Source organism: Schistocerca gregaria, chromosome 2, assembly GCF_023897955.1.
Source record: "Schistocerca gregaria isolate iqSchGreg1 chromosome 2, iqSchGreg1.2, whole genome shotgun sequence".
Classification (NCBI taxonomy): Eukaryota; Metazoa; Arthropoda; class Insecta; order Orthoptera; family Acrididae; genus Schistocerca; species Schistocerca gregaria.
Window position 1 is genome coordinate 546,050,454 of NC_064921.1, and position 24,083 is coordinate 546,074,536.

At 39.4% G+C, this 24,083-nt stretch overlaps 1 protein-coding gene and 1 pseudogene across 2 annotated transcripts in view; both read left to right on the top strand.

Annotated features, from left to right (window-relative positions):
• LOC126331808 (tRNA N6-adenosine threonylcarbamoyltransferase, mitochondrial-like) overlaps positions 1 to 24,083 on the top strand; it is an 85,967-nt gene that overhangs the window by 40,247 nt on the left and 21,637 nt on the right. For both annotated transcript variants that reach the window (XM_049996524.1, XM_049996522.1), the window contains exons 3-4: positions 4,410 to 4,534; positions 10,244 to 10,372. In XM_049996524.1, coding sequence (XP_049852481.1) covers positions 4,410 to 4,534; positions 10,244 to 10,372 — 254 coding nt within the window. The remainder of the gene's footprint in view (positions 1 to 4,409; positions 4,535 to 10,243; positions 10,373 to 24,083) is intronic.
• LOC126337250 (5S ribosomal RNA) lies at positions 21,369 to 21,486 on the top strand (annotated as a pseudogene).

Consider the following 24,083-nt stretch of genomic DNA (forward strand, 5'->3'; position numbering starts at 1 on the left):
TTTTCAAGTTTCCAAACCTGCTCTCCAACAACTCAAACTTTTGATTTATTGCTTTTATTTTATCTCCAAGTTCAGTTTTTAAACCACCAATTTCAGAATGTATACTTCCAAATTAGTTCATATTCTACATTTTCCAATTTTGAATCTAAACTTTCAACTAATTTGTCATTCAATGCGTACAATAATTGAGTGAGTTCACATCCTGGCACCCAACCACACTCCTTTAGGATACTAGGGCTCCTACAATCACTCCTAATATCCTTTGATCTGCATTCACTTGAAAGTTTCTGCATCTCATCGGCATACCTGATGACTAGCAACACAAGTTATATAATGGAACTGATGCTTGTACTTAACTTGTGTCTGCTGCGCTATCGACTGTTACTGCGATGTGTTGAACAGGCACTGGCATGGTGCAGAGACTCAGTCCATGGTGTAGCTTGGCCACCGCGTGGGTTTGTGTGTGGGCTGGGGAAAGGCCTGGAGATGGCGTGGAGACGAAGAATGGAGACACTCACCAGCTCCGGTGTTGTCAATGGTGTGTCTGCATCTGCCACATGGGAAGGTAGCAGCATGAACATGGCAGACCTATGAAATTCACGCGAACCAATGGTGTCGCAAGTTCTTGAAAGCATGTCGCATGAGATATTGCGGCACGAACTGGGTTCATGGTGCAAAGTCTCTTAAGCTGCCGCCCATTGTCCAATAATATTCATATATACACAATGATTGCACTTTGTATAGCTCTGAGCCCCCACACTAACTGTTCACTGACCTATACATTTACTGAGACACTCAATACAGAAATATTTGTGAAGTGGAAGGGAAACAGTCCAACCCCAGACGAGCCCTCAATTGCAACATTACCAACGGTTATCCGTAACTACTGCTGCTTGCAGTCCAGTAGAGGGCGAGTGCACAACCTGTTAAATGGCTTGTCTGCACAAGGGTTTTGTTGCCCATCTGAGCTCTTGATATACAAACAGCTGCTTTTCTTATCTCCAAATATATCTTCAATTTTCCTATAGGCATTATCCATCTTTCCCCTAGTTATATATGCATCTACATCCTTACATTTGTCGTCTAGCCATTCCTGGTTAGCAATTTTGATTTTGCTGTCACTCTAATTTTTTAGACATTTTCATTCCCTTTTTCCTGTTTCATTTGCTGCATTTTTATATTTTCTCCTTTCATCAGTTAAATTTAGAGTCTTCTGTGATATCCAAGGATTTTTACAAGGCCTTACTATTTGAACCTCTGCTGCATTCACTATTTCACGCCTTAAAGGTATCCATTTATCTACTACTTCATTTCTTCACCCTGTTCTAGGCAGTTGTTGCCTAATGCTCCCTGTGAAACTCTCAACAGCTTCTGGTTCTTTCAACTTTTCAGGTCCCATCTCCTGATTTTCCTACCTCTTTTCAATTTCTTCAGTTTTCATCTTCAGTTCATAACCAATGAACTGTGATCAGAGTCCACATCTGGCCCTGGAAATGTCTTGCAGTTCAAAATCTGGTTCTAGAACCTCTCTCAACAATTATATAATCAATCTGAAATCTCCCGATGTCTCTTCCACATATACAACCTTCTTATATGATTCTTAAACCAAGATTTTTGAGTCATCGGTTGTCTGACTGGTTTGATACAGTCTGCCATGAATTTATTTCTTGTGCCAACCTTTTCACCTCAGATTAGCAGTTGCAACCTACACCCTCAATTATTTGCTGGGTGTATTCCAATCTCTGTCTCCTCCTATAGATTTTACCCTCTACAGCTCCCTCTAATGCCATGGGAGTTGTTCACTGATGTCTTAACAGATGTCATATTTTCCTATCCCTTCTTCTTGTCAATGTTTTCCATATATTCTTTTCCTCAACGATTCTGTGGAGAATCTTGTCATTCCTTACCTTATCAGTCCACCTTGTTTTCAACATTCTTCCATAGCACCACACCTCAAATGCTTTGATTCTTTCCAGTTCCAGTTTTACCACAGTCCATGAGTCCCTACCATACAATGCTGCGCTCCAGACGTACGTTCTCAGAAATGTATTCCTCAAATTAAGTCCTATGTTTGATACTAGTAGAAATGCCCTTTTTGCCAGTGCTAGTCTGCTTTTTATGTCCTCCTTGCTTCATCTGTTGTGGGTTATTTTGCCACCTAGGTAGCAGAATTCCTTAACTTTGTCTGTCTCATGATCTCCGATTCTGATGTTAAGTATCTTACTGTACTTACTTCTGGTACTTATCATTACTTTTGTCTTTCTTTACTTTACTGCCAGTCCATATTCCGTACTTATTAGACTGTTTGTTCCAATCAACAGGTCTTGCAATATTCTTCACTTTCATTGATGATGGCAATGTCATAAATGAATTTTTATCATTGGTGCCCTTCACTTTGAACTTTTGTCGTTCTCCTGAACCATTCTTTTAGTTGTATCATTCTACTTCAGTGTATTGATTGAACAGCAGTATCAAAAGGAAACATCCATGCCTGACACCCTTTTTAATCTGAACATTTCATTCCTGGTCTTCCAGTCTTATTGTTCCTCTTGGTTGTGGTACATGTTTTATGCCTCTTTCTCTTGCCTTTATTTTTTGAACATCTTGCATTATTTGATGTTGTTGAATGCTTTTTCCAGGTTGACAAATCCTATGAACATGTCATGATTTTTCTTAAGTCTGCTTCCATTAGCAACTTCAATTTCAAAACTGCATCTCAGGTGCCTTTGCTTTCCTGAAGTCATGCTGATTGTCATCTAAATGATCTTCAGTTATCTTTTCCAGTCTTAAGTGTATCATTGTTGTCAACAACTTGGAAGCATGATCTGTTAAGCTGATTGGGCGATAATTCTTGCACTTTTCAGCTCGTGCTACCTTTATAATTATGTGGATGACATTTCTCTGAAAGTCTGATGCTATTCACAATATACATAAATGACCTTGTGGATAACATTGGAAGTTCATTGAGGCTTTTTGCGGATGATGCTGTGGTATATCGAGAGGTTGTAACAGTGGAAAATTGTTTTGAAATGCAGCAGGATCTGCAATGTCTTAAAATAAACTAAAGAAAATAAAATAAAATTAAAAAATAATAAAAATAAGAAATAAATAAAAATAAATAGATAACATAAATAAATAAAATTAAAAAAAATAAAATAGATAAATAAATAAAAAATAAAAAAAATCTAGTCAGTGACTTATTTGTTGAAATCATAATAAATATTTTTTGTTTTGACTGTATTTCTACTGCTTGTTTTCTGTTTTACTGGTATGATTTAATGATAGTGGGAGCTGTTTCTCTAATACCATAGTGGTCAAGTTTTCTTATTAAAATGTTATAGTCAACCACTTGCTTCCTTTTCGATTTGGATTATTATATTTTTCTTGAAGTCTGAGGGTATTTCACCTGATGGAAGAGTTCTATCATGGCTGGCTCTCCCGAGACTATCAGTAGTTCTAATGGAATATTGTTTACTCCTGGGGACTTGTTTTGACGTAGGTCTTTAAGAGGAGTAAAGAGAATCTCGCAAGAAGGGATCTCCATGTTGACTACAGAGTTAGATTTTCCTTTGTAGTATGTCACAATTGATTTAATTTGTGTAATTTATTTATCTGATTAATTAATTTAACTGATCAATTAATTTTTAAAATAATTCCTACCTCAACTGCAATGAAAACAGTATCATTTTGTGTGTACTATGGGCTGGATAACTACACTGTGTGTGTTACTGCAGGCTCATATTTTCAGCTCTGCTTAATGGTGCTAACTTTGCACATGCACAAAGCAAGGTGAGAAACATTGCAGAAATTAAATGGCTCTTTTTAGTCTCTCTCTCTCTCTCTCTCTTTCTCTCTCTCTCTCTCTCTCTCTCTCTCTCTCTCTCTCTCTCTCTCTCTACTGTTCTCATAGCCAGCCACAATTCACTTTACTTGGCCATACTGTTGTTGCTTTTATTTGTGCGTATGCTTACTTAAGATCTCTCATATAGAAAAAAATGTGGCAAAGTAGGCTCTATAAAAGATATAGAAATTCTTTTCTGGAAAGGTTAATAACAAATTTTAATAGATTCTACTGAGTGGTAACATTCCCAGAAACTACTATTAAAGAGAGAACTTTAGCACTCTGTACTTTTAACTTGGATTGGTTAATAGGTTCTTTCTTGATATAATTTTTTTTGGAGGAGGAGGGGGGGGGGGGAGAGGGAAATCAGATTTCTGTGCCATGTGTGATTGTTCCATAGGTATTTGCCCATTTTTGCCTATCTTGGTCCAACTAAATTTTTAGAAATGAGCTATTAATTTTGATGTTGTAATTACCTTTTTCATATAGTTCTTCAAACTTATGTGAAGTTGACTGAACAATTCTGTTGTTATATCCAGATATTCAAATTCTTTCTAACCCTTTCCAGGACTTCCACTTTCACTGGTAGTTGGAATGAATTATGGAAAGGAGTTATGCAGAAAATTTGCTAAGCCATTCATACCAGTGCATCACATGGAAGCTCACACACTCACAATACGCATGGTTCAGAAGGTAATTTTCATTGTTTAGCCATCACAGAACTTTTTGTCTGTTTCTAGTATTTTCTATATGTTCATGATATTATTTGTAAAGTAACTATGTATAAACAAATAAGACTGTTTAATAACTAGATTAATAATCTCTTTATGGTGTTAAGAAATATTTTCACATGGGCAGTTTGATTAGTAAGAATGATGATCATTTTTTGTTCAGAGTATACAAAACATAGTCACTCTAAAAAGTTGACAAGACCACGAAATACAGTAGCTGTAATTAATTTCCCGCTGATATATATGCCATATAATGATCCTGTTGGGAAGTTTCAGTCTATAAGTGAAGTTAGAGAGAGGCATTTATGCTTAAGGAACTCTCCAGTGCTCAATATTTATTTTGCATACTAAGTATAGCACAATAATATTGAGATTGATATAAACAGATTGCACAGTATGTTGAAGAAAACTGCTGAGTTTTAAAAATATTGGGTATTGAATAAGTTATGCAACACATTTTTTTTTTCAAAAAGCAAGTTGGTTTTATTCAGGATACCAATACACCAAATTATTTCCCATTCTTTTGGCTACAAAACCCTGTCTTCCCTCATAAACTCTGTTTAATGCAGTGACCTTATGCCATCTTACTGGGAGGGCCTCTATGCCCCCATAGTACTACTCTACTACTTGACTTCAGAGCCAATGTCATGTTGCACCAATAACCTCATAATCCATGTACTGCTTCCCGTGGAGCGCACGCTTCATCGAGCTATACAGATGAAAGTCGGAAGGTGCAAGATCTGGGCTGTAGGGTGAACGAGGAAGAACAGTCCAATGAAGTGAGCTCATCTCAGCTACACAGACTTGTGCAAGGCCTTGGATTGTCATGGAGAGGTTCATGCATTTTTAAGGTGCCAGACATGCTGAGGTTGTATCTTCAGTTTTCTGGTGGTAGCACAATACACTTCAGAGTTGATCATTGCACAATGAGGGAGGATATCAAACGGAACAACCCTTTCAGAGTCCCAGGAGACAGTTGCCATGACTTTACCAGATGAGAGGGCAGCTTTGAATTTTCTTCTTGAGGAGAGGCAGTGTAGCGCCTCTCTATCAATTACTGTTTTGTTTATGGTTCAAAGTGATGAACCCATGTTTCATCGCGCTTGCCCCAATCAGCCTCATAAAGCATAAGCCATTCTTCACAGCTAGTCCTTCATTGTCCATCATCTGTTACTTGGTGAGGAACCCAGCAGGCACCCACCTTTGAGTACCCCAATTGGTGGATGAGAGTGTCAGCACTACCATCCGAAACATTAGGTTGAGTAGTGAGGTGTTTGATTGTGATTCATTGATCACATCGAAAGAGTGTGTCTGCATGTTTCAACATTGCAGGAATCACAGCTGTGTGTGGCCAACCAGCAAGCAGGAGATCAGAGAGGTGTGCAGTACATTGTTGCGATGGTGACAGGTTGCCTTGCCCAATGATCACTGTACCTTTGTTGACTGTCAGCTCTCTGTAGACATTCTGCAAGCACTTATCAGTAACGTCCCTGCTTGGAACTCATCTCCATTACAGACACCATTTTGAAGGCTATGTATAGTGCTGCTACCTATCTGAACTTCATGAAACTATAGAGGCTGAAGTAGGAACAGTCCAGTACATCCTATGACAAATTCCACATTTTTTCAACCGAAATTGGCCGAGAAAAGAAATGTGTTGCATCACTTGTTGAAGCCCCTCATATGGAGGATGGTATTGTGCAATATACTGCAGCTCTGCCAAAACACCAAATAACCCATTGTCCGCAATAACTGAGGATACTGAAGATCATGCTTTCATGGCAGTAAGCAGAAATGTTTATATTATTTGTAGCAGTTCTAAGAATTACAAATTTGATAAGATCAGCTGTCCAGTGAGCGCACATGTTTATTTTTCTTGCAACAGTTGTCACAGCTCAAACATAAGTTCATGTAATCTTACAATAAGTAATCAGAGATTAACTATTTTATTTGAAACAATTGTTACAGTAGAAAAATACTTAGAAGACAGTATATGTACACATAAATTATACAATTTACTTGTTTAATTTGTTATTGGTTGTTGTGATTTATGAATTTGTACTGCTTTGAATGAGCCCCTTGTTCACTGAAATATTCACTGGAAGCTTTTCAAACTTGTTTCCATGTTCTGCTCAATTTCTGCTTTTGTTTAGCAAGGCAACCAGCTCAGTCACAGTACAGGCGAGTCCCACATCGTTGACTGCTGATGTGCTCACACTGAAGGCTAATTTCTAACTGTTGCTTATTGGGCAATATTATTGTCCTGCTCTTGGCCCCATGCTTTGATACAATGTTATCATACCAATAGTCCACCCCCCCGTAGCTGAATGGTCAGCGCGACAGACTGTCAATCCTAAGGGCCCGGGTTCAATTCCCGGCTGGGTCAGAGATTTTCTCTGCTCAGGGATTGGGTGTTGTGTTGTCCTAATCATCATCATTTCATCCCCATTAACGCACAAGTCACCGAAGTGGCGTCAAATCGAAAGACTTGCACCAGTCGAGCGGTCTACTCGACGGGAGGCCCTCGTCACACGCCATTATTATTATTATTATTATTATTATTATTATTATTATTATCATCATGCCAATCATAGTTAGTTCTTATAAATGGAAAATGTTTGAGACCGGAATAGCAAAGACATGTCAGGGATGCTCTGATGTGAAATCTGTGGGGTCATTTGGTTGAATTGACTACCTCTAGTCATGCTTTGAAATGACGAGTATCCCACCCACTATCCTCCTACAGTTGTATTCCGCCACAAACTGAACCTATGCAGTATTGTTGTCCATCCCTAATCCACCCCAGCTCTTAGCTGATTACCTTTATATGTGTTTTCATCTGCTGCTGCTTGGTGAGTCGATTTTTTTATCTGTCCAATTATATTATCAAAAATTGATCATTTTCATTGATATATTCACTCACAATACTGCTAAATAAAATTTTAAGGCATCTTATATTTGGCCAAAACTGTTGTAGAAATTGTATGACATGTTGCATTCCCACACTGAAAGGCTACTTGAGCTTTGAATCTTTTTGTATCTTTAGATCAAATTTTGCACAGCTTAATTTTATTCTGTAAGAAACATCGGTGCTAAAGTTCATTCAGATTGGAGACAAATCAGTTGGGGACCCTTGGTACACGTGTTTGGATCTGGTGACTACTGGTGGAATATTCAAGGCTAAATCTGTTGGCTCTGCTTTTCATGGTCCATTACTTTTTACATCTGCTAAGAATACTGTATAGGGCAATGTCACATGGTCTTAATATGCTGGATTATTGATTTGGAGAACCTCAGTTTGAATACAAGTGTACCTACTGTAATTTTGGTGTATCCTTCATCTCTAAATGGGTTTTGATGAATGCTGAACAGAGATTTTAGCAATGAAGAAAGGTGTTTGTTTTGTGACATAATCAAACAGATATTAAACATTGGCGAAAGAAGGGAAAATAAAATGCATTTGTCTACCTCCCCTATTAAATCATTATCAAATTTTGGAAATTCCTTTTGGGAAACATTAACTGTTTTGTGATCAACCAGAAATTACACTAAAAGTGCAAGAAAAGCACTTGAACTTACAGAAAACAAAAGTGAACTCTGTGTCCTTAATGTAATATTATCCTGATAAAGGCATTCAAGCTGTTTTCAGTCTCGCAGTGAGTATGCATAATAGAACTATTATGTAAGTGAGGAACAAAATGTGAAATATTTTCTACTTTAAAACATGCAGAGTAAAATGACTGAAGAAGGAATAAAGAATGAAACAATAATGATGGTTAATATTGAATGAAGTAAAGATGATATTAAAAATTGAGCAGATAGAGCACAAGGGAGAGTTAGTTGTTGACGTAGTTGAATATGCTAAAGAACTTCATTAACTGTGAATTTAGAAGATAGTTGGAACAAAATGTATTTTCTGATTAATGCACATTATATTTAGTATGTCACTTTCATGCTATATGTTTTGATTGTAAATATTGTGCTTTCTTTAGATTAAGCTACAGTATACTACACGACTGGCCATTAAAATTGTTACACCAAGAAGATGACATGCTACAGAAGCGAAATTTAACAAACAGGAAGAAGATGCTGTGATATGGAAATGATTAGCTTTTCAGAGCATTCACACGCCAGTGGCGACACCTACAACGTGCTGACGTGAGGAAAGTGTCTAACAGATTTCTCATACACAAACAGCAGTTGACTGGTGTTGCCTGGTGAAACGTCGTCATGATGCCACGTGTAAGGAGGAGAAATGCCTACCATCACGTTTCTGACTTTGATAAAGGTCGGATTGTAGCCTATAGCGCTTGCGGTTCATTGTATCACGACATTGCTGCTCATGTTGATTAAGATCCAATGACTATTAGCAGAATATGGAATCGGTGGGTTCAGGAGGGTAATAAGGAACGCCGTACTGGATCCCAATGGCCTCATATCACTAGCAGTCGAGATGACAGGCATCTTATCCACATGGCTGTAACGGATCGTGCAGCCACGTCTCGATCCCTGAGTCAACAGATGGGAACGTTTGCAAGACAACCACCTGCACGAACAGTTTGACGACGTTTGCAGCAGCATGGACTATCAGCTCGGAGACCATGGCTTTGGTTACCCTCGACACTGCATCACAGACAGGAGCGAATGCGATAGTGTACTGAATGTCGAACCTGGTTGCACAAATGGCAAAACATAATTTATCTGATGAATACAGGTTCTGTTTACAGCATCATGATGGTCACATCCATGTTTGGTGACATCACGGTGAACGCACATTGGCAGCGTGTATTCGTCATTGCCATACTGGCCTATCACCCGGCGTGATGGTATGGGGTGCCATTGGTTACACGTCTCATTCACTTCTTGTTCACACTGACGGCACTTTGAACAGTGGATGCTACATTTCAGATGTGTTACAAGCTGTGGCTCTACCCTTCATTTGATCTCTGTGAAACCCTACATTTCAGCAGGATAATGCATGACCGCATATTGCAGGTCCTGTACAGACCTTTCTGGATACAGAAAATGTTCGACTGCTGTCCTGACCAGCACATTCTCCTATTCTATCACCAATCGAAACCGTCTGATCAATGGTGGCCGAGCAACTGGCTCATCACAATACTCCAGTCGCTACTCATGGTGAACTGTGGTATTGTGTTGAAGCTGCATGGGCAGTTGTACCTGTACACGCCGTCAAAGGTCTGTTTGACTTAATGCCCAGACGTATCAAGGCCATTATTGCCATCAGAGATGGTTGTTCTGGGTACTGATTTCTCAGGATCTATGCGCCCAAATTGCGTGAAAATGTAATTACTTGTCAGTTGTAGTATAATATATTTGTCCAATGAATACCCGTTTATCGTCTGCATTTCTTATTGGTGTAGCAATTTTAATGGCCAGTAGTGTATTAATAACAGTCAGATTAAACACAATATTCTTTATTATACTGTCATAAATAGAGGAAGAACATCACTACTACTACTACTACTACTACTACTACTACTGCTGCTGCTATTACTATTACTACTACTACTACTACTGCTGCTATTACTATTACTACTACTACTACTACTACTACTACTACTACTACTACTTAATGTTGTTTGGATGCATCTGTTTTAGAGAATGTTGTGAGTTAACATATAGTAACATCTTGGTATTTTCTCTGCAGGTTGATTTTCCCTTTTTAGTCCTTTTGATATCAGGTGGACATTGCTTGCTTGCAATTGCTCAGGCTGTTGACAAATATTTATTGCTGGGACACAGTATAGATGATGCACCAGGTGAAGCATTGGACAAAGTAAGTCGTGGGATTTTCTTACCAGGTTGGTTGCACGGCTGTGAATATTACGTCAGTAATTGCCAGTGTTAAAATGTGATGGCATGTCAGCAGGAAAATGATTAAGAAACAAATAAGAAGGAATAGCATAATTTACTTTAAGAAATCCAAATTAAAATTAGAAGCTTTTCAAATGTGGTGGTACCGGAAAATGTTGGATTAGATGGTAGCCCGAGTACTTAATGAAGAGGTACTGCAAGTTGAGGAGGAAGGAACTTTTGATACAACTGGACTAAACCAAGGGGTACGTTGATTGGGCATATCATAAGGTATCAAGAAATAATTAACTCGGTTACTAGGGGAAATATGGGGGGCAAAGATTCTAAAGGGGGGGCCAAGGCTGTAGTACCCTAAATTGGTTCAGTGACAATATTATGAAAAGGATAGATTGCTAGTCACCATACAGCAGAGATTTTCCATCGTCTTAGTTGGTTTGAGTAGGATGCAGATTGTGGTGCTAATACAGAGGTGAAGAGACTTGAATAGTCTACTGTGGAGGGGACTGATGACCTCAGATGTCAAGTCTCATAGTGCTCAGAGCCATTTAGTCTACTGTGGAGAGCTGCATCAAACCAGTTTGTAAAGTGCCACCAACACTGCCACCACCACCACCACCACCACCACCACCACCACCAACAACAACAACAACAATAATGACAAAACAACAACAACAACAACAACAACAGTTGAATCATTGCTGCAAGTTTTCATTTTAGTTTATTCACTGTTTTGAAAATGTTTGAATGTTTCTGAACAGTACTCGGGTATCATTTAATGTACGTTAGGTGCTGGCAGTGATGTCATGGTGTAATCTAGGTGTTTAGACAGATAATTCTGTTAGCTGTAGACTGACATCTTTATGAAATGGTATGATGTAAGGCAATATTTTTTGGAGAGGGAGGGGTGGCAGATGTTCCATAACATCACAATTCTTCCAGTAGAATGTGTAACACAAATGTTATAACTTCAAGTTGAATAAGTATATTTCAAGGAAGATGCAATACATGAAAGTCACAGATCAAGTAAACAGAGTAAGACGTGTATACACTTTAACAGTCAAATCATAACCAAGTCCAAGTCTAGCGGCCCCTGGCTGGCTGGCCGCTTAGGTGGCACTGCTGCTGCATGGCTGGCAGACAGCGTTGCATGTAGAGGATGTGTGTAACTGCGCGGCGGCACTTTGAAAGATCGGCGAGTCACAACAACAAATATTGGTGATAATTATTTGATTACGTACATATCAGTGATCATGGATACAGAAGATCATGTACCAACCTTACAGTGTTTCTCCACAGATGGTAACCTTGTGCACTTTGGATCCAGTTCTCATGGATACTCAGCTGCTGAAGGTCTTTCTGCAGTTCATCCTCCCATCACTTCCTTGGTCTTCCAACCAAACCATCAGGTTTTCTCATAAGCACAGCTTTGGTCTGGCAAGTGTCTGGACTGCTGGCAATATGCCTAGCCAGGATTATTCTCCACACTTTCATTTCCTGGACGATGTTCATTTGTTTCATCAGGTCATTCAGTTCTTGGTTCTTTCTATGTCTCCAGTTGTTCTCTTTGCAGATTGCTCTACAGATCTTTCTCAGGACTTTCCATTCAAAGATCACCAGGTTCTCTTTATACTTTTTGTGGTTCTTAAGGTGTCAACGACTCTCATACTATCACTGTATTACAGGCTCTTAAGTCTGGTCTTAACTAACAGATTTTTTGATGAAATGATCTGTTTTAGACCTATTGACAATACATTGATTAATTTCTTGTTATTATGCCTTTTGTATTAGGTGCCAAGGCATTTAGAATTTTCCGCTCTGGCTGTGTTCCATATTCCTTACTATGGCTGGGCATTATTGAGGGCTTTTATGAGGACTTCTATCATTTCAGTCTTCTTTGCATTAATCCTCAGTCCAATCTTACTGGTTTTCTTTGCTAAGTCCGCTAAGATTTCTACCATCTCATCCTCTGAATCCATTATGGCTGCAATTTCATCTGCATATTGTAATTATTGTGATTTTCCATTAAGTTTCAATCATTTGCATTCTCGTTTCATTTCCTGGATTACTTTCACCAGGATAAACTTGGAAAGCAGTGGTGACTGACATCACCTCATCTTACATGAGTTCTGATGCTGAACTTTTTGGATAGCTCCCCCTGGCATTTCACCATGGACTTAGCCTCTGCAGTACACACCTTCACCAAGCTTTCTTGGTATGCAAAGCTCCCTCTGCATGTTGAACATCCTTAATCTGTTCATAGATGTCATTGAGAAATCTGCAGATGTTATTAGGAACCTATGGTTGAGTTCCCAGCACTTCTCCCAGATTTATACCACAGTGAAAATTTGACTCACAGTTGCTCTTATGATTACATATTTAAAATTGGATGAAGGTGAATAAAATCTCAGAGAATTTTAGATTCATATTGCTTACACCATATCCTGGTAGTGAAACAGATAGAATTGAAGTCTTGGAAGTGAAGAGAATAATTAATTATCATTCAGCTGTGTTGGGTTTGGTGGCAAATTGTATGCCTATAAACTGTAAAGGTTGTGGAATCGAAACTTGGTCAGATCATGGAATTTTTCACTATGCCTTTAATCTAGCCTTCAGCTCTGAGTGATGGAAAGATTCACCAGGAATTGGCACCTGGTTCAGATTTCATGTCAAACATGAGGTCCCCTTCTTCTGATAGTATTACTGCGGTGTGTTAGGGACATGCAAGTTGCTTAAGTGGTATCCAGTTGAATGACTTGCACTATGCTATTGAGCTACAAAGAACTATTATTATTATTATTATTATTATTATTATTATTGTGAAGTGGTAGCTACAATGCCCTTCTTTAACAATGAAAACATCAACAAAGCACACTTTACATGAAGTTTTCTTATCATATATATGAAAAATAATGAACAAATATACAATTTTTTTTCTTTTCTTTCATCAGTGTTCTGACTGGTTTCATGTGGCTCACCATGAATACCTGTCCTTTGCTAACCTCTTTGTCTCAGAGTAGCACAGAACATCCAGCATTGTCAATTATTTCTTGGATGTATTTCACACTCTGTTCTCAACCAAAGCCTTTACCCACTACAGCTCCCTCTCATACTTTGGAAATTATTCTTTGATATCTTAATATATATCCTACCAACCTGGCCCTTCTTCTTGTTAATATTTTCCACATGTTACTCTACTCACTTATTCTGTGGTAAACTTCTCCATTTCATATCTTATCAGTCCAACTAAATTTTCTACATCCTTCTATACCACTACATCTCAAATGCTTTGATTCTCTTCTTTTCATTTTCCCACAGTCCACAATTCACTAACCTATAGTGATGTGCTCCAGACATTCATTCTGAGAAATTTCTTCCTCCTCTTAAGATCCTTGGTCTTGGTGTTAAGTTCTCAATATTCTCATTTCTGCTACTCCTCACTACTTTTGCCTTTCTTCAGTTTACTCTCAGTCATTAGTGGGAGCTCATTAGATTGTTCATTCCATTTAACAGATCTTGCAGTTCTTCCTGCACTTTCACTAAAGATAACAATTTCATCAGTGGATCTTATTTTTGGCATCCTTTTGCCCTAAATTTTCATCCCACTGCTGAACATTTCTTTTATTTCTGTCATAGCTTTTTTGATGTATAGATGAAACAGTATGGGCTAAGGAGTACATCCCTGTCTTACTACACCCTTTCTAATCTGAGCACTTCTTTCTTGTCTTCATTCATAATTTTCACTATCAGTTCATTTACATTGCTAAGACTCTCTGTTGTGAACTACAACTCATCCAGAGAGGGGAACATAAATGTACTGTTGGATTTTATCTGAAGCTTGTCAACTTTGTCTAAGGGCAATTGTACACCACTGTAAAATAGTACTGTTTTTGATGCTCTCAAGTTTATAATCTCCTAATAGACCTGCTAGCTGTGTTATAATTAAATTTATGTAGCTGGAGCGGATTTTACAAATGAAACTAGGTGACACAATGCACATGTTTAAATTGTTCTTGTTTATTTAACAGCAACAGCTTATTCATGGCGTTAAGTGTCTCAACTACTTCAACAGGGGATAGTTTACCAATTACAATTTGCAAGAAAGTGTTCCAAATGTCCTTGAGTTTGACCACTCTTCCCCACACAATTTTACTGCTCAGATATAATGCTACTGGCATAAGTATTTCAAGCTGCGACAACCCGCTGAATGCTCTGAGCTCTTGCAATTCAACCTCATGGAAATCTTAAATCAAAGTGTACTATCAAGAAAAGGCTAAGTTTGGAAATTATTCAGTTCAGCTCATTCTAAGACTGATAGATATTGACCCTTTTCAGTCCATGATGCAAGGCCCCTAATACATGAGTCACCACTCCTGCCAGAACCAAAATGTCTTGACTCTTTTCAGTCACTGACAGAAGTTTTCAATACACTAATTCAAGAACCACAGCTCTTTCTGTAATGGATGTGTCTGGACTCTCTCTAGTCCCCAACCGAAATCCTCAATTCACAGGAATGGAAACGTCATGACTCTTTCGAATCTCTGACCAACTTCTTCACAACCCACATTAATTCCTAACTCATCTCTTCATATACTCTCTACCTTATTCAGCACCTCTTGCTATTGACTGACTGCCTCTGTCCCTCTCCCACTACATCATTTCATTGTAGTGTCATGAAACAAGATACAGTTTTATATAAATGTGATGTAGATGTAGATGTAGATAAATGTGAACCAAGTCGCCTACCTTAACAACTAATCAAACAAAAGTTATATCATAAATCACACTTAACTGCCAGTTTTGGTGATGCCAAACTCTATATATTTACTAGGTCTAACCATCGATATCAGTATATGACTATTCAAGCTTTCCTGGTGGATATGTTGTAAATAGTCTTCACGGATTTGCCGCTGGATCACATTGTGCAAATTCCACAATATTTCCTTGGAGCAACTGTCCGACATCTTCAGGTAGTTCAACCTTTCTGGTGGCTAGGTATGGCTGACAGTATCCGCACATCAATGCCCTGTTTCTAGAACACGTGCTTGAAGAACGTGCAGGCAAGGAAATCACACATATTCAAATGATTTGCAGATAGATAGTGCCAAATTCAAATGCCCTCTGCCAAAAATCACAGAGTGGCTCTTCTGCGCGTGTGCTGTACACTGCGTTTGCTAACGGTGTGGCCAGACGGTACTCACCAAAGATCGTACTATCTCATCTTAGATGTAAATGGTGGAATAGAGCAGGCTGTTTTGAAACCTCCTAAGGATGCTGCAGAAGAGATTAGGTGCGACACATTCCACATCTTGACTGAAGCTTCACCTAAGAGGTCCAGCTTTAACATCACCTCAGCTGAAAGAAATGCTCTGTGAGAATTGAGAGAAGATAAAGACATTGTCATCTTACCTGCTGACAAAGGAAATGCTACTGTGATTCTCCCAAGCACAGAATATGACAGCAAGATATACAAACTGCTCTACTATCCTGCATACAGTAAATTAAAAAGTGATCCAACGGGTAGGATCTAGAGAAAGACTTTGGAATTCATCAGGAAGAGCTCGATTTCAGTGCAAGTTGCTAAGGGTTTGCACCAACAGGCTACAGTTCCTCCTAGACTCTACGGTCTACCCAAGATTCAAAAGAATGGGTGCCTCTCTGTCCTACTGTAAGTAGGAGGTGTACAACTTTGCTTCCACCATTTTTTCTCTAACATTTGAGGCTTTAATGAAACAAGTCTCATTCAAAGTATTTTCCATCACTGGTCACTACTTTCTCCCATCTTTCAGGCAGTTTATGAATCCCGTGTCAAAACTATTGTTCAATTTTGGAAGCGATCCATGAATCGATCCAATTTGTGACTTATTCATGAGATTGGAAGTGTTGGTGAGCCAGACCATGTGCCATTGATCTAAACAGGTGATAGTCAGAGGGAGCAATGTCTGGAGAATACGGCAGGTGGGGTGGGACTTCCCATTTTAACGTTTACAAGTACATTTTGACCTCCTTTGCAATGTGTGGTCGAGCGTTGTCGTGTTCCAAAATCACTTTATCATGCCTCTCGCTATATTGTGGCCATTTGTCTTTTAATGCTCTGCTCAAACGCATTAATTGCATTTGATAACGAGCATCTGTGATTGTTTCCCTTGGTTTTAACACCTCATAGTACATGACGCTGAGCTAGTTCCACCAAATGCAGAGCATGATCTTGCAGCTGTGAATATTTGGTTTGGCAGTCGACATGGAAGCATGGCCAGGATATCCCCATGATTTTTTGCGTTTAGGGTTATCGTAATGAACCCATTTTTCATCCCCAGTCACAATGTGATGCAGAAATCCTTTCCGTTTTTTCCTCTGAATTAGCTGTTCACAAACACAAACGCCATTTCAGCTCACACAGGATCCGAGTTCCTTCTTTCTGAATCATGCCCGTAGCCTTGAGACATTTCAAAATGGCTTGCTGTGTCACTCCCACTAATTGTGCCAATTCTTCTTGAGTTTGACGTGACTCTTCACTCAGCAATGTCTCCAGTTCTGCATCTTCAAAAACATTCTCTCCTCCACCACTATGCCGGTCTGTGACATTAAAATCACCATTCTTGAAGTGCTGAAACCACTCGTGACACATTCTTTCACTAATAGCATCCTTACCATATGTACTTGAGAGTATTCGATGAGACTCAGCCTCTGTTTTCTTCATATTGAAACAAAGCAGTAACAACTCCCACACATGACAAGAATTGCACTCATAAACTGACATTTTCAGTCAAGAACAACTTTATGATGCAGACGCAAATTGACTGATGTTTGAATGAGGTTATGTTGACCCGAGGTCCAAGCTAACTGCCTGATGTCTGTGATCTGTTTCTTTTGACCGTTACTTACCGTTGTCATCACCTATTGGCTAACGGCAGAAGCAAAGTTTTACACCTTGTAACATAGGAACACCTACTTATTTTGTTGCCAAATATCTGACATCACTGTTGGGACCTCTCGCAGGGAAGTCGACCATCATATTCGACATTCTGAAGCTTTCATAGGTCGCCTGAAAACTCTTTAGAGTTCAATTGTCAGATCTTTTAGTAAGTTTTGATGTTGGGTCTTGATTTACAAGGTGCCCTTGCAGGACTCTTTGAAGGTCATTAGCAACAAGTTTGTGGAGGACATAGTAGCATTATTTAAACACTTGCTATGTAAACACTTGCTTACTTCAACATACGTCTCATTTCATGACCAATATTTTGAACAAGTGGACGGTGTCGCCATGGGAAGCCCTCTGTCTCCTGTGATGGCCAATTATTTTATGGAAGACTTTAAAGAAAAAGCGCTACAGTCAGCCACTCTCAAACCCTCTTGTTTACTGTGTGTATGTGGATGATACATTTATGGTAATGCCACATGGACTTGATACTTTACTTATGTCTCTACCGCATCTGAATTCACTCCATCCGAATATAAACTTCACAATGGAGATGAAAAAAGGTGGTACATTACCTTCTTCTTCCTTTTTTTTTTTTTTTTTTTTTGTCTGAAGGAAAGCAGATGGAACCTTGGGACACAGCGTCTACCTCAGGCCAAAGCATATAGATCTATATCTGCAGGCCACAAGCTGTCATCATCCTGCACAATGCAGTATTGCATTACGTACATTATTTCACAGAGCACATGTGGTATCTGATCCTGAAAGCCTGTCAAGTTAAATACAACAGTTGAAGACGTGTTCCCACAAAATGGTTATTCTGAGAGACAGAATACGTAATGCATTCAGGTCCAAGCGAGTTCAGTCTACGGAGCAGAATGAAGACACAAAGACACTCACCACTTCTGCCTTTTTGCTGTATTTTGGTGCCATGTCATCAAGAATCAGAAGAGTCCTCAGAAGATATTGCATTAAGTGTGTTTCTCACTATCTCAAAAACTGAGAAACCTGTTGGGTTTGGTTAAGGATGGTCTTGGCCTGAGGAAATGTGGTGTGTACAAGATTTCTTGTCAGTGTGGGGCAGCACATATAGGCCAGACATGTTGTTCAGTACAAGAATGCTGCGATAAACATCAGCATCATACACGCCTTCGTCAACCAGAAAAGTCAACAATTGCGGAACACAGTCTGAATACAGGACATTGCACGATTTTTGAAAAGATGGAAGTTTTATCCCCGGCATCATCTCTCTGGGATTGCGTCACTAAGGAAGCAGTACATATCCGTACAACTGATAATCTCATCGACAGGGATGTGGGATTTCAACTGAGCACAGCCTGGAACCCTGCATTGGCTTCTATTAAATCACAACTCGAAAATCAAGTTTTGGTAACAGACCCATCACAACATTGGTCTAATACGGTCTCTGGTGAGTTAGGTCTAATACGGTCTCTGGTGAGTTATGTGTGGCTGCACTGTTAGTAAATGCAGCATACAGCGCACGCACAGGAGAGCCACTCTGTGAGTTTTGGCAGAGGGTGTTTGAATATGGCACCATGTGTCTGCAAATCATTTGCGCATACGCGATTTCTGCACCTGCGCATTCTTCATGCGTGTGTTCTGGAAATGGGACGTTGACCTGTGGATACCATCAGTCGTACCTAGCCACCAACAAGGTTGAACCACCTGAAGATGTTGGACAGCTGCTCTGAGGGAATACTGTGTAATTTGCTCAACTTGATCCTGCGGCAAACCTGTGAAGACTATTTACAATATCAATATACATTATAACAGTAAGTGTACTATGTGCATGCCATCCAAACTCAGAAATGAGTCCTGGTACTTTCAAGGGAGGTAAATAGTGTGATAGTCCTCTATTCCTGATCCATGAAGAAGGTTCCCATTTTTACCTGAAGGGTGTGCTTTTGAAGATATAAGGCTGGAAGTTTCACCCTCTTGACATTTCTGTCTCTCATAAAACTTAAATTATCTTGACTTATCTCATGATCAGGTATTACTTCTTTTATTGAAGTAAATACACAAGCATTTTCCATATTTCACTGATAGACATTGCTAATCATGTTCTGATTTGAAAAGACAGTTGATTTAAAAAAGGAGGCAGGGACAGCCAGTCGAATGATTTGTGTCCCTATATTAATTATGAGGTTGGTTAATCTCAGGCAGAGCTGTAGTTCTTTTGAAAGCTTTGCAAGACAGGCTACCTCTGGTGCTCATACCTTATGCAGTGTTTAACAAACACATGCAACATTTCAGGTGACTAATACACACGTTTCTGAAAGTATTTGTATGGAGTGTAGCAATGTATGGAAGTGAAACATGGACAATAAATAGTTTGGACAAGAAGAGAATAGAGGCTTTTGAAATGTGGTGCTACAGAAGAATGCTGAAGATAAGATGGGTAGATCACATAACTAATGAGGAGGTATTTAATAGGATTGGGGAGAAGAGAATTTTGTGGCACAACTTGACTAGAAGAAGGGATCAGTTGGTAGGGCATATTCTGAGGCATCAAGGGGTCACCAATTTAGTATTGGAGGGCAGCGTGGAGGGTAAAAATCGTAGATGGAGACCAAGATATGAATACACTAAACAGATTCAGAAGGATGTAGGTTGCAGTAGCTACTGGGAGATGAAGAAGCTTGCACAGGATAGAGTAGCATGGAGAGCTGCATCAAATCAATCTGAGGACTGAAGACCACAACAACAACAACAACAACAACAACAATAATACACACTGCGACTTCCCCACCCTTAGATGGCAAAATTATGTGACTATACTGTATGTTTGAGGACACCATGTCCCTTTGAAAACCTTTTTAAAAGCACATGCTTTGGTGATGCCTGGCCAACCAGTTGTGTCTAACAGTTACTGTCAGCTTTAGGCACAACTGGACCACACTGGTAACTGATAGGGTCTGCTGCTTTCCAAACTCTTTGTGTTTGAAAGCATGTGACCAGAATGTGCCTATATAAAGAGACAATGTTCTTTTGTATTATGTTTTAAGACCTTGGCTTGCAGGCACCTGACACACACAGGACTTGCCCAAACAGGTGGATGATTGAATTGCTACTTTATGTGCCACCACACTTCCAGCACATTCAACTTTGTAGTGTGTGTAAAAGATGAACCGCACCACTACAGTTCTCTCTGGTACTTCCTAGCAGAGCTTTAGCAATGCTTGACAGCACACCACATTGAGTCGTTCGGCCCTGCACTCCCTGTTCTTTCCCAAGTGCAGCACAAGGCTCCCCTGTCACTCCTTTTGTTATCTTGTGACATATTGTACAATACACATCTTTACCCATAGCTTACACTTATTTACTAGAGGATTTCAAGCATATTATACCATTTTAAACTGTCGAATGCTTTTCAAGAGCTACAAATCATATGAATGTATTGTCATTATCTAGCACATCATCAGAATGGCATCTCTGTTGCCTTGACATCTCTGTTGCCTTTACCCTTCCTGATGCCAAACTGATCATCATCTAGCAGATCTCCAATTTTTTTTCATTCTTCTGTATATTATTCTTGACAGCAACAAGGATGCATGAGCTGTTGAAACTGTTTGCTCAGTAGTTATCTCACTTTTCTGCCCTTTCTATCTCACTTTTCTGCCCTAGCTAATTTTGAGATTCTGTGGATGATATTCTTTGGGAAACCTGATGATCTCTCTCCAGACTCATAGATATTACAAACCATCCTGAATAGCCATTTGGTTGCTACTTCTCTCAATAATTTTAGAAATCCCAAATGACTATTTGTAAGGAGCAATCAAAAAGTTCCCCCTCAAAGACCACACTAATCCCTTACCTACATTTCAGTGCTTATATTCTTACATCATAGTCATACTGTGTTTCTTACGTGTTGCAGCAGTACACTCAGACGGGAACTTATTGACTGCCCCGTGTATTATCTGTGCTTTCTGCCTTCACAAACTCTATCAAACTTTGACTCCAATACTAAATCGTTTGTGTCTTTCATATTGACTCCTATTTCTTCTTCTATCATCTTATGAGAGGCAATGGCCTTGCTGCAGCAGATACACCGGTTCCCTTCAAATCACCGAAGTTAAGTGCTGTCAGGCATGGCCGGCACTTGGATGGGCAACCATCTGGGATGTCATGTGCTTTTGCCGGCTTTGGGAGTGCATTCAGCTTCATGATGCCAGTTGAGGAGCTATGGAACAGAACAGTGGTGGCCTGGTCAAAGAAGACCATCATAACGACCGGGAGAGCAGTGTGCTGACCACATGCCCTCCCATCTGCATTCTCAGCTGAGGATGACACGGCGGTAGGATGGTTCCGACAGGCCACTTGTGGCCTGAAGATGTAGTGCCTATCATCTTATCAGACATTTCTCATCTACATAAGGGCCCTCAATGTTCTCTTTCTGTTTATGAGCTCTCTCCTCTGGATTTAACAGTGGAACTCCTCTTTCATTCTTTATGTTGAGGTCTTTCCTTATAATATTACCAAAGGTTGTTTTGACTTTTCTGTATACAGCAAACCCTCTCTGATTGGACTCCATTGATTCTGAGTTTTCATTAATCTCATCTGGTTTTTTATCGCAAAGTGAAATTCCAACTTAATGCACCTGACATCATTCATGCCAAGTACATTTGAAATAAAATATTGAACACATCCCTTCCATTTACATTTTCTTCATCCTTGGCAGAAAATAAATAATGTATTCGCCATTGTTGGTTACAAGCTTGCAATACAGTGAAAGCTTGAACAGTTTCCATCTCTGTGATCACTTTAAAAAGTATTAATTTGTCATACAGCATAATACAGTAACCAAGGTGAGTGTTAGGAGCAAATTTAGAAGATAAAATGAGAGTGCTTGATGAAACCCAAGCTGCTGCTTCTGCCCAGGGTATTATGATGGAGTTTGGTATTGCCAAGTCACCTTTTTAAGACACTAAAAAAAATCACAATAAACATTCAGACTTTCTGCTAAAACAAGACAAACTTGCTGGAAAACAAAAATGGACAACTGGTTAACAAACAACAATGTTCTTTCAGAGTTCCTGTGAAAAGAGCTGAACTATAGACTGTAGCAAAAAGATTTGCAGATACATTAGCCAAACAAGAGGCTGTTCATATTCTGTAATCACAACAAAATTTCTTGCAGAAGAGGATGTGGGAAAGACAGTGCAGATTTGGCAAATGTTGTCCCATTTCATTATTAATTATATCAGTGAATATATAGGTAATAGATTAATGTTTAAACTGTCAGATGTAAGGAAAAATTTGGACACAGTGACAAACTTTATTGACATTTACCCTGGTTGCCTTATACTAAAAGTCACATGACAACAAATGATAAAAGAATGGTGCACAAAAGAGTTTCAACGAAAAATACATTCCTACTTTAAGCTATTATGAATGTACAAGGGGCATTCAAAAAGTAATGCAACACAATTTTTTTTCTCGGCTGATGCAGAAATTGTTGTGGAACGTCATGGAGTATTCCTGCTACAGTCTCTATAGTTTCATGAAGTTCTGAAAGCTGCCGGTGCTATACATAGCCTTTAAAATGCCATATGTAATGGATGCACGTTCCAAGCAGAGATCTGTCAATTGATTTTCTTTTAGCAGAAAACCAGAGCATTGCAGATATTCATAGGTACTTGCAGAATGTCTACAGAGACTTGGCAGTGAACAAAAGCGTGATGAGTCATTGGGTGAGGTACCTGTCATCATCGCAGTAAGGTAGCACAAACCAGTCCAATCTCCTGCATGCTGGCCAGCTGTGACTTCTGCAATATTGAAATGTGCGGACACTCTCATTCAAGATGATCGACAGATCACAATCAAGCACTGCACTGCTCAACTGGATGTCTCTGTTGGTAGTGGTGCCACAGTAGTTCACCAGTTGGTGTACTCACAGGTGTGTACCCACTGGGTTCCTCACTGTCTAACAGAAGACCATAAAGAGCAATAAAGGACCATATGTGCAGAATTGCTTGCGTGTTATGAGGCTAATTGTGCCAGTTTTTGTCAAATATTGTCACAGGTGATGAAACATGGGTTCATCACTTCGAACCAGAAACAAAATTGCAAACTGTAAGAGGTGCCACTTCAAAGCTGCACTCTCAGCTGGTAAAGTCATGGTGATGGTCTTCTGGGACTGTAAAGAGGTTATTCTGTTTAATGTCCTCCTTCATGGTGCAACAGTCAACTCTGAAGTGTATTGTGCTAAGCTCACAAAATTGGAAAAATGTCTTCAGTGTGTTTGTCGCTACAAAAATGCTAACGAACTTCTCCTTCTCCATTACAATACATGGCCTCATACAAGTCTGCACATCTGAGAGGAGCTCACAAGACTTCATTGGACTGTTCTTCATCATCCACTCTACAGCCTGGATCTCACAACTTCCAACTTCCATCTGTTTGGCCCAATGAAGGACAAACGAAGCAATACATGCTGCAAGACGTTGGCTCTGATGTTGACCAGTGGAGTGGTACTATGCAGGCACAGAGCCCTCTCATTCAGCTGGTCTAAAGCCATAGCATTGAATGGAGATTATGTTGAAAAATAATGTTTGTAGCCAAAAGAGTGGAGACTTATATGGTTTACTGGAATCATGAATAAAACCAACCAATTTTCAGAAAAAAGTGTTGCATTACATATTGAATGCCCCTCATATATTGGGGATGAGAAAGTCCTTCTATTACTTATATTCCACTGTAGAATTTCCCTTACCATATGCACTTACAAATTGGTATC